Consider the following 11,818-nt stretch of genomic DNA (forward strand, 5'->3'; position numbering starts at 1 on the left):
GCCCTGCTGTTATAGCATTGGGAAAAGTGCAGAAAAGGGCAACTAGAATGATTAGAAGGTTGGAACGCTTTCCCTGTGAAGAAAGGTTAAAACGCTTGGGGCTCTTTAGCTTGGAGAAACGTCGCCTGAGGGGTGACACGATAGAGGTTTACAAGATTATGCATGGGATAGAGAAGGAAGAGAAAGAAGTACTTTTCTCCCTTTCTCACAGTACAAAAACTCATGGGCGTTCAATGAAATTGCTGAGCAGTCGGGTTAGAACAGATAAAGAGAAGTCCTTCTTCACCCAAAGGGTGATTCACATGTGGAATTCACTGCCACAGGAAGTGGTGGTGGCTACGAGCATAGATAGCTTCAAGAGGGGATTGGATAAGCATATGAAGCAGAGGTCCATCAGTGGCTATTGGCCACAGCGTATTGTTGGAACTCTCTGTCTGGGGCAGTGATGCTCTGTATTCTTGGTGCTTGAGGGGGCACATTGGGAGGGCTTCTAGTGTCCTGGCCCCACTGGTGGACCTCCTGATGGCACTTGGTTTTTGTGGCCACTGTGTGACACAGAGTGTTGGACTGGATGGGCCATTGGCCTGATCCAACATGGCTTCTCTTATGTTCTTATGGCCACTGTGTGACACAGAGTGTTGGACTGGATGGGCCATTGGCCTGATCCAACATGGCTTCTCTTATGTTCTTATGGCCACTGTGTGACACAGAGTGTTGGACTGGATGGGCCATTGGCCTGATCCAACATGGCTTCTCTTATGTTCTTATGGCCACTGTGTGACACAGAGCGTTGGACTGGATGGGCCATTGGTCTGATCCAGCATTGCTTCTCTTATGTTCTTATGGCCACTGTGTGAGACAGAGAGTTGGACTGGATGGGCCATTGGCCTGATCCAACATGGCTTCTCTTATGTTCTTATGGCCACTGTGTGACACAGAGTGTTGGACTGGATGGGCCACTGGCCTGATCCAACATGGCTTCTCTTATGTTCTTACGGGTGAATTGCAGATGCTGAAATATTGCCTGTAGATCATTTCAGTTCAGTTTAATATTATTATAGCCCATGGCCAGCAAACTATTTTACATAAAATACAGAAAGTGCACAGCCAATGGGAGTATTATAATATAATACACAAAGACTTAAGAAGGAGGTATTTAAGGAAAGAAGGGAACTTACAGCATTTTTGAGGGTGAAAAAAAGGAGAATGAAAGCGTAAGGGACATTTATATAAAGGTTGGATAAATTTGGCTCATATTTCTTTGTAGAGACTGCACACAAACACACCTCTCATCTCCCCACATTTCAGTTCCCTCTGTGATGTTTCAAAAGATAGTTAAATTTGACATATTGGATCCAGGTTTGTTATTCAGATTAAAAACCATCCTTGTTTCTATCTTCATGGGTGCGGCCAGGACTCATCTGGTCAAGGGCTGGTTTATCTTTGTTTCCCTGGGTGGTTCTTCTCACTGCCTTCTCAAAACATGGTCCAAAGACTGGCTGGCCCTCTTTTTAATATTCACGTATCTCCTTCCCATAACCACCAGGGCAGGAAACCCCCAAGATTTCCCCAATTCTGAAGCACTAAATGTATTAATGTTTTTTAGAATTTTATGGATTTTAATTAATTGTCTTCAAATGTTATTTATTATACAATGTATGTATCGAATTTTATGCTGTCAGCCGCCCTGAGCCGCTTGGTCGGGGAGGGCGGGATACAAATAAAATGTGACTGACTGACTGACTGACTGAAGGCAGTAGGCCAGACTGTCCCTCAGCCGGTCACTGTCCCAGTGAAATCTTGTCCTCCATCTAATTATCACAACTTGTTGTTCAGTTGCAGTCGAGTCCGACTCTCCCCCCCCCAAATAATTTTTATTGGTTGTTTTGTTATGTAGCAATACAAGCTTATGTATTATTTAACAGTATTAACAAATGAATACTTTTCCATGTCACTGTTGTCAGACTTATTTTTACAAGTAAATAACTGCATACATTTACCATAAATGAAGAGCTTCTTTTTGAATAAACAATTTTTATTAGTAACATATGGTAGCAAAACTATATCTACAACTTATAAAAACTTAAAGAAAAAGAAAAAAAAAATGTCTACCCCATATCTTACTTTTCCCCACCCCTCCCCCCGTTACTTGACCCCGCCAGTGTTATTTACTTAAAGGAAACAAATATTAAAGGTACCCTTAACTGTTAAAAAACCCCAAAAGTTATATTCTTATTTTAAAAAACGTAATCATTATCAAAGATTGTCCAATGTCCTTTTATTTTCCACTCTTTTTCTACGTATCTTCTGAACTTCTTCCGCTCCAACTTAAAAAGTTCCAAATCATAGTCTCTTAATTTTCTTGTTAGTTTGTCCATTTCACTCCATGACATAACTTTTGTAATCCAATCCCATTTCTCTGGTATTTTGTCTTGCTTCCACAGCTGCGCATACAATGTCCTAGCAGCTGAGAGCAAGTACCATATTAAAGTTCTGTCTTCTTTTGGAAATTTTTCCATTTGTAATCCCGCAGCCTCAACTAGTATGTAATATGTGGCAGAAAAGTCTCTGCCACTTTATTGAATTCATATCCCAACATCTTAGAACTCTCTTGCTGAATCATTTGCCAAAACATTTTAGATAAATGAAGAGCTTCTATAAAAGTAGATGTCTCAGATCTTTCTTGTAGGGATTCTAAAACTGGAAACCAAACAGTCACTATATCAGAGTAGTAGTTAGAGTCCCGTAATGGTTTCGATTTGTCATTAAATTTTGTTAGGATATATAAATTCAAGAGTTTATTGTACCAGGTTTTTAAGGATGGAGTTGTTGATCTATTGTTGATCTAGCTGCATATAATAAGAAGGTAATTGTTTCTTGTACAACTTTGGGGGCTTTGTTCTGTGGTCTAAAATTCAGTAGCAAAGCTTCTGGTGTCATAGAAATATTTTGTTGAGTCAGAGCATGAATGTCATTTAATACTGCTTTCCAGAAGCGTTGGATTATTGGGCATTCAAGCCAGCAATGAAAGTAGGAGCCAATGAGTCTGACCCTTTGCAACCCCATGGACCTAGTCACGCCAGGCCCTCCTGTCTTCCACCATCTTCTGAAATTCACGCTAGTTACATCAGTAATGCTGTCCAGCCATCCCATCTTTTGCCGTCCCCTTCTTCTTTTGCCTTCTGTCTTTCCCAGCATCAGGATCTTCTCCAGGGAGTGCTCCCTTCTCATTTGGTGACCAAAGTATTTGAGCTTCAGCATCTGACCTTCCAGGGAACAGTCAGAGTTGATTTCCCTTAGGACTGATTGATTTGATCTTCTTGCAGCTCAAGGGACTCTCAAGAGCCTTCTCCAGCAACCACAAGCTACAGACTGGTTAATACCATGTAGCCCATTACGTGTGAGTAGAGTAGCCAGAGATCCTGCAATTGCCTGCCTGCCAGAAGCTCTAGCTCTTTAGTGTTATTCAGGGGGCACTGGAAAATCTTGCTAGTCTTTAGGTGATCCTGGACACAAAATTCCATATATGCACAGGAGGTCGTTACGTTTGGCCTCCTAACATCTGTTGGCCATCCCCGGCCCAAGAGACACCCGCCTTGCCTCAACTAGGACCAGGGCTGGTGGAATCAGCTCCCTACATAGATCCGGGCCCTACCTGGCTTATTAGCTTTTTTGTAGGGCCTGAAAAACGGAGCTGTTCCGCCAGGCTTTTAGTTGAGGCTGCGGGTGTCTGTTCTTGATCTGGTTGGCCTCCCCTATTCGCATTATCACCAGTGCTATAAAATGGAATAATATCCGCCATCTCTATGAGATTTCATGATGTGAGGCTGGGCAATACGCGATGATACGGTAAACTTCTCTGAGTGCTGTTGAGTTGTCTGTTTTTAAAATGTTTTTACTGTGTTTTATCGTATGCTGTACTCCGCCCTGAGCCCTACGGAGAATGGGCGGAATAGAAATATACTAAAATAAAATAAAAATAAATATTTGTGGAAACTGTCATAATCACACCAAGTATTTCTCTCCCCCCCCCCTCAGCAGGAGATGTCTGGCAGTCATCAAATGAAACAGAAGAACACTTTTTGATGGAAAATGAAGATACATATTCAGATGCGAAAGAGAAGCTTGGATATTTGGATCCACCAAGAAAGGTGAACGGAAAAACACACACCTCAAGGGAGGATTAATTCCAGTCTTTTACAGGGGGATGACTCTGTACGGCGAAACATATGTCAAGGAGACAACAGGAATGAGCGCACCGCAAACAGGGAGATTTTCACTGAAATATCAGTAATTAATATTCAACAAAAGTTGTGGGACAGAATATATAAATGCCTGGAGTGTGGAAAAAGTTTCAGGCAGAGAGCATACTTTGCTTCCCATCAAAGAATTCACACAGGAGAGAAACCATATAAATGCCTCGAGTGTGGGAAAAGCTTCAGGCGAAGTTCCAGACTTACTTCCCATCAGAGAATTCACACAGGGGAGAAACCATATAAATGTTTGGAGTGCGGAAAATGTTTCAGACAGAATCCAAACCTGATTGCCCACCAAAGGACACACACAGGGGAGAAACCATATAAATGCCTGGAGTGTGGGAAAAGTTTCAGCCAGAGTTCCAGTCTTACTTACCACCAAAGAATTCACACAGGGGAGAAACCATATAAATGTCTGGTGTGTGGAAAAACCTTCAGTGTCAGTTCTACTCTTATTACCCATCAAAGAATTCACACAGGTGAAAAACCATATAAATGCCTGGAGTGTGGAAAAAGTTTCTGTGACCGTTCCACTCTGACTAACCATCGAAGAATTCACACAGGGGAAAAACCAAATAAATGCCTGGAGTGTGGAAAATGCTTCAGTGAAAGTTCTGGTCTTGCTTCCCATCAAAGAATTCACACAGGGGAGGAGCGATACAAATGTATGGACTGTGGGAAAAGCTTCACTAAAAGTTCCACTCTTACATCCCATCAAAGAATTCACACTGGAGAGAAACCATACAAGTGCCTGGATTGTGGAAAAAGCTTCAGTCTAAGTTCCAGTCTTACTTCTCATCGAAGAATTCACACAGGGGAGGAACGATACAAATGTATGGACTGTGGGAAAAGCTTCACTAAAAGTTCCACTCTTAATTCCCATGGAAGAATTCACACAGGGGAGACCCCATACAAATGCCTAGAATGTGGGAAAAGCTTCAATCGAAGTTCCAATCTTGTTTCCCATCAAAGAATTCACACAGGGGAGAAACGCTACAAATGCATGGAGTGTGGGAAAAAACTTCACTCACAGTTCCACTCTCAGGTCCCATCGAAGAATTCACACAGGAGAGAAACCATATAAATGCCTAGAGTGTGGGAAAAGCTTCAGTCACAGTGGAAGCCTTACTTCCCATGGAAGAACTCACAAAGGGAGAACCCATATAAATGCCTGGAGTGTGGGAAAAGCTTCAGTCGGAGCAACATTTGTACTTCCCATCAAAGAATTCACACAGGGAAGAAACATTACAGATGCCTGGAATTCTGAAAAAGCTTCAGTGGCAGTTCCACTCTTACTTCCCATCCAAGAATCTGCAGAGGGGAAAAACGATGAAAATATATGGAATGTGGGAAAAGCGTCACTAAAAGTTCCACTCTTAGTTCCCATCGAAGAATTCACACAGAAGAAAAACCATACAAATGCCTAGAGTGTGGGAAAAGTTTCAGGAAGAATAGACATCTTACTGCCAATAAAAAAATTCACTGACGTGAGAAGCAATGTTCCCTCTAAGCTGTGGACTTGAGCAGAAATTCTACCTCATGAGTCAGAAGATCTAGTAGCCTTAAGGTTGTAAGCGGGCTTTAAATTTCAGTTTACAAACATAAAACATAAACTACCGTCATATGTAGTCTTTTGTAGGGTAGATCTGGCCTCTGAAGGGTAGATCTGGCCTTTGGAGAACAGATCTATCCTCTGCCAGCTTCCATGGTGGTAGACCAGCCCTCCAGAGATTCCATGCCAGGGGTGGCCAAACTTGCTTAATGTAAGAGCCACATAGAATAAACTTCAGATGTTTGAGAGCCACAAGACGTGAACATCAGATGTTGAGAGCTGCAAGATATGAACATCAGATGCAAGAAGAATTGCAGATTTAGAAGAAGAATTGCAGATTTATACCCCACCCTTCTCTCTGAATTAGAGACTCAGAGCGGCTTACAATCTCCCATATCTTCTCCCCCCACAACAGACACTTTGTGAGGTGGGTGGGGCTGAGAGGACTCTTACAGAAGTTGCTCTTTCAAGGACAACCTCTGCCAGAGCTATGGCTGACCCAAGACCATTCCAGCAGGTGCATGTGGAGGAGTGGGGAATCAGATCCGGTTCTCCCGGATAAGAGTCCACACACTTAACCACTACACCAGACTGGCTCTCAAGACAGGCAGGCAAATAAATGGGGGGAGGGTGAAGTGGAAAGAAAGCAACTTTAAATGCATTCTCCAAGCCACCAACTGGCTAGGCGTAGTTATTTAAAGAGAGAAATACCTACTCCAAGCAGTGGGGGGTTCAAAGGGCCACACAATATATGTCAAAGAGCCAGAGTTTGGCCACCCCTGCTCCATGCACTGAGGGCAAAAAGTTGGGTGCTAGCATCCCCTTGTACAAATTAGCAGAGCTCCGGTGAGAGGCCATATTCTTGGACACTTCCCATCAAAGAATTCATGCAGGGGAGAAACCATACAAATGCTGTACTTCTCCCCAAAGGATGTACACAAGGGAGAGGTGATATGTCCCATATTTATAATTTATGAATTTGTATGCATCCTGTGTGCATTATTTCATAACCTCTGTAAGGATCAATTCCTGCTGAGAAAAAAAACCCCAAAAGTTCAGAACTGCCTTTCGACCTCGACAGTTCATTAGCATGACTGAGGAAACAGGAGAATTATTGCTTGTGCCTTTTTGTCCTATAACCTTGTTTCAAGAATTTAATGGCAGTTATCAAGATGTGTTCTAGTCCACTTAGTATAGTTACTCGTTTGCAAAGTCACAGTCGGGTCCACAATCGGGTTTTATTTGGAGGACAATGACGTGTTCAAGTTCAAAAGGTTTATTTCTCTTCCTACGTCAGCTTTATCAGAAGTGCCACATTAAGGCTAGGTGGCCATCTGACAGGAATGAGGATCCTGTGAATGTAAAAAGGTAAAGGTAGTCCCCTGTGCAAGCACCAGTCGTTTCCGACTCTGGGGTGACGTTGCTTTCACGACGTTTTCACGGCAGACTTTTTATGGGGTGGTTTGCCATTGCCTTCCCCAGTCATCTTTCCCCCCAGCAAGCTGGGTTCTCATTTGACTTGACCTCGGAAGGATGGACGGCTGAGTCAACCTGGAGTCGGTTACCTGAACCCACCTTCCGCCGGGATCGAACTCAGGTTGTGAGCAGAGCTTAGGACTGCAGTACTGCAGCTTTATCACTCTGTGAATTTAGGGGGAGGTATTTGTGAGTTTCCTGCATTGTGCAGGGGGTTGGACTAGATGGCCCTGGAGGTCCCTTCCAACTCTATGACCCTAAGGGTCTAATTAGGCTTTCTACTTGTGGCTTCCAGTCAGAAAAGACCTTATACTGGGTGAGCATATCACATTTGCCAGGCTTGCCATTGTACATAGCCTTCTGCCTATCAGCTCAAAAACTGACTTGCCTCTATTTTAGAGAATTGTAATGCTTATGTATTTCGCTAAATTTGAGAAATGTTAGTAGACCTGATTTTTATTTTGTGCTTTTTCTCTGTACTTGTATGTTTAACTTTGTTCAGTAAATACAAAGAGCATGCTTTATCCTTTATGTAATAAAACCCCTTTTGTGGTGGCAAAATGGAGCACCCTGATTGGTTGGGACTGTGCTGCATCAACTATTGGCCCGTCTAACCATTAATCAAGGCCTGTTGTGTTCCATTGGCTGAGGACTGAGGAACTGCTTCACAGAGGAGAGAAAGAAAGCTTTCCCTTGCTTGACAGACAGAGGGAGGAGGGAGACTGTCACAGAAAGCCATCTCTCAATTGGCTAAAGGCTCCTGGGTCTTCCTGGTGAGTGTAAAAGGAAGAGAAGCAGCAGAGTCCCTCCGTTTGTTAGGAGGAAAACTCCACCCCTTAGGCTGCTCTGTTTGTTTTTCTGTTAGCCTGAAGAAGTTGGCTGAAATATAGCAGATGGTTACATTTAGCATCTCCAGTGAGTCAGTTGCCCCAGTGAGATTACAAAAGTGCAGGTGTGTTCACTGTGTTTAATTTTGTTAGTCTTGAAGGTACTACTGGACTCCTGCTCTTTTCTTCTACAAAATTCTATGTGACCCAGAAGCTGAGGCAATTCATAGACTCATAGTATTGCAGAGTTGGAAGGGGCCATAAAGGTCATGCAGTCCAGCACCCTGCTCAATGCAGGGTCCGTCTCGAGCATTCCTGACAAGTATTTCTCCAGCCGCTGCTTAAAAACTTCCAGTGAGTAAGAGCGCACCAGCTCCCTAGGTAGCTGATCCCACTGTTACGCAGCTCTCCCTGTAAAAACGTTTTTCCTAATATTCAGCCAGTGCCTTCCCACCATTAATTTAGACTGGGGGCGTCAAATAGCCACACATTCATGTTCAAAAGTTTAATTTCTCTCCCAAGGCTCCCTGCAAACTGAAATCTTGTGAGCGAAAATATTTCTTGGTGAGCTCCTGGCATTAAAGCTGTGAGCTACGGCATAAAGTCGGTTTGCTCTGGTGTCATCCTTCCTGAGCGAAGACAAAAATGTGTGAGCTGGAGACGAAAAAACGGTGAGCCGGCTCACACTAAGTCTAGAGCAGGGGTGGCCAGCGGTAGCTCTCCAGATGTTTTTTTGCCTACAACTCCCATCAGCCCCAGCCAACATGGCTGATGGGAGTTGTAGGCAAAAAACATCTGGAGAGCTACCATTGGCTACCCTTGCTCTAGAGGAAACACTGTTTTCTTCCACAATCACGGGCGTCCAAACTTGCTTAATGTAAGAATGTAGCATAGAATAAACATCAGATGTTTGAGAGCTGCGAGACATGAACATAACATATGAACATATGAAGCTCCCTTATACTGAATCAGACCCTTGGTCCATCAAAGTCAGTATTGTCTTCTCAGACTGGCAGTGGCTCTCCAGGGTCTCAAGCTGAGTTTTTTCACGCCTACTTGCCTGGACCTTTTTTTTGGAGATGCTGGGGATTGAACCTGGGACTTCCTTGTTACCAAGCAGATGTTCTACCCTAGAACATATGAACATATATGGGTCTTTTACTGAAACAGAAGACTGGGTCCATCCAAGTCTGTCTTGTCTACTCAGACTGGCAGCGGCTCTCCAGGGTCTCCAGCTGAGGTTTTTCACGCCTACTTACCTGGACCCTTTTTAGTTGGAGATGCCAAGGATTGAACCTGGGACCTCTGCTTACCAAGCAGATGCTCTACCACTGAGCCATCGTCCCTCCTGGCAAGATGTTTGAAAGCCACAAGACAGGAAGGAAGGAGGGAGGGAGGGGAAAGAAGGCAAATAGATGGGGAGGGAGGTGGAAAGAAGAAGAGAATATTGGATTTATATCCCACCTCAGAGCAGCTCACAATTTCCTTTAACTTTTCACCCCCCTCCCACAACAGACACCCTGTGAGGTAGGTGGGGCTGAGAGAGCTCTGACAAGCTGCCCTTTCAAGGACAACTCCTACAAGAGCCATGGCTGACCTAAGGCCATTCCAGCAGCTGCAAGTGGAGGAGTGGGGAATCAAACCCAGTTCTCCCAGATAAGACTCGGCACGCTTAACCACTACACCAAACTGGAAAGAAAGCAACTTTAAATGTGTTCTCCATGCTGCCAGCTAGGGTTGCCAAGTCCAATTCAAGAAATATCTGGGGGTGGAGCCAGGAGACTTTGGGGGTGGAGTCAAGATCAAGGCTGTGACAAGCATAATTGAACTCCCAAGGGAGTTCTGGCCATCACATTTAAAGGGATGGCACACCTTTTCAATTCCTTCCATAAAAAATCATGGATAGGGGCACCTTCCTTTGGGGCTCATAGAATTGGACCCCCTGGTCCAATATTTTTGAAACTTGGGGGGTATTTTGGGGAGAGGCACTAGATGCTATACTGAAAATTTGGTGCCTCTACCCCAAAAAACAGCCTCCCCCAGAGCCCCAGATACCCCTGGATCAATTCTTCATGATTTTCTATGGGAATATATCTTCATGAGTTCCCAGCAGACATTTCCCTCCCCTCCCCCCACTTTCTGATGACCCTGAAACGGGGGGAGGGCCTCCAAACCGGGGGATCCCCTGCCCCCACCTGGGGATTGGCAACCCTACTGCCAGCTGACTAGGCAAAGTGATCGAAAGAGTGAAATGACTTCTCCAAGCCAGCTGATGGGGCAGTGGGGGCTTCGAGAGCCACACAATATTTACGAAAGAGCCACAGTTTGGCTACCCCTGCTCCATCACCTCTCAACATGCCCATTCTTCTCCTATCACCAACATAGGTTTGCTGCTGTATACTATTATTAACTAGATTCCAGGTTGCCACCTGAGACAAAGAACAAGGGAAGGAGGGTGAGAAATTAGAAGTGGGTATAAATTAATGGTAGAGCATAAAAGGAAAGGAAAGGTGCCCTGTGCAAGCACCAGTCGTTTCCAACTCTGGGGTGACGCTGCTTTCCCAACGTTTTCACGGCAGACTTTTTACAGGGTGGTTTGCCATTGCCTTCCCCAGTCATCTACGCTTTCCCCCCAGCAAGCTGGGGACTCATTTTATCGATCTCGGAAGGATGGAAGGCTGAGTCAACCTGGAGCCGGCTACCGAACCAGCTTCCACCGGGGATCGAACTCAGGTTGTGAGCAGAGCTTAGGACTGCAGTACTGCAGCTTTAACACTCTGCACCACGGGGCTCTTAGAGCATGAAAGAAAAGGAAAGGTCCCCTGTGCAAGCACCAGTCGTTTCCAACTCTGGGGTGATGTTGCTTTCACAACATTTTCACGACAGACTTTTTACGGGGTGGTTTGCCATTGCCTTCCCCAGTCATCTACGCTTCCCCCCCAGCAAGCTGGGTACTCATTTTACCAACCTCAGGATGGAAGGCTGTGTCAACCTTGAGCTGGCGACCTGAAAACCCAGCTTCCACCAGGGATCGAACTCAGTGCAAAACAAGGGCTGATTCCCCAATAGCCTTCTTTGTCCTGGTCTCCCGCTCCGTTTTCCCACGGCGCTTCTGTTAGATTTTGCACCTGCTGCCACAAGGCCACAACTCGCCCCACCTCTTTCCCAAGTCCCCTCTGCGGCTGTAGGATTCTCTGAAAACTGGATTTTGAAGCTGCGGAGAGAACTTGGGAAAGAAGCGGAGCAAGTCACAGCTCTGTGGCAGCGTGTGCAAAATCGGGCAGAAGCACCACGGGAAAAAGGAGTGTGAGACCGGGACAAGGCTAGTGGGGAATTGGCCAAGGAGAAGAATTAGAAGCATAGAGTTGGAAGGGACCTCCAGGGTCGTCTAGTCCAACCCTCCCCCCCTCTCCTGCACAATGTAGGAAAAGACAATGAAAGATTTTGGGGTTTTTTTTTGCTACTACATACTAACAGGGCTGCCCCTTTGCAAGAGTTGGAAGGGACCTCCAGGGTCATCCAGTCCAACCCCCTGCACAATGCAGGAAACTCACAAATCCCTCCCCCTAAATTCACAGGATCCGCATTGCTGTCAGATGGCCATCTAGCCTCTGTTTCAAAACCTCCAGGGGAGGAGAGCCCACCAACTCCCGAGGAAGCCTGTTGCACTGAGGAGCCGCTCCAACGGTCAGGAAGTTCTTCCTAAA

General features: G+C 45.1%; 1 protein-coding gene across 1 annotated transcript in view; it reads left to right on the forward strand.

Moving 5' to 3' along the window:
* LOC132582668 (zinc finger protein 420-like) overlaps window positions 1-5,523 on the forward strand; it is a 103,599-nt gene extending 98,076 nt beyond the window's left edge. The window contains exons 5-6 of the mRNA XM_060254382.1: window positions 4,321-5,301; window positions 5,398-5,523. Of these exons, the coding sequence (XP_060110365.1) occupies window positions 4,321-5,301; window positions 5,398-5,523 (1,107 nt within the window). The remainder of the gene's footprint in view (window positions 1-4,320; window positions 5,302-5,397) is intronic.
* Window positions 5,524-11,818: the final 6,295 nt, after the last annotated feature.

Source organism: Heteronotia binoei, chromosome 1 (genome assembly GCF_032191835.1).
Source record: "Heteronotia binoei isolate CCM8104 ecotype False Entrance Well chromosome 1, APGP_CSIRO_Hbin_v1, whole genome shotgun sequence".
Taxonomy (NCBI): domain Eukaryota; kingdom Metazoa; phylum Chordata; class Lepidosauria; order Squamata; family Gekkonidae; genus Heteronotia; species Heteronotia binoei.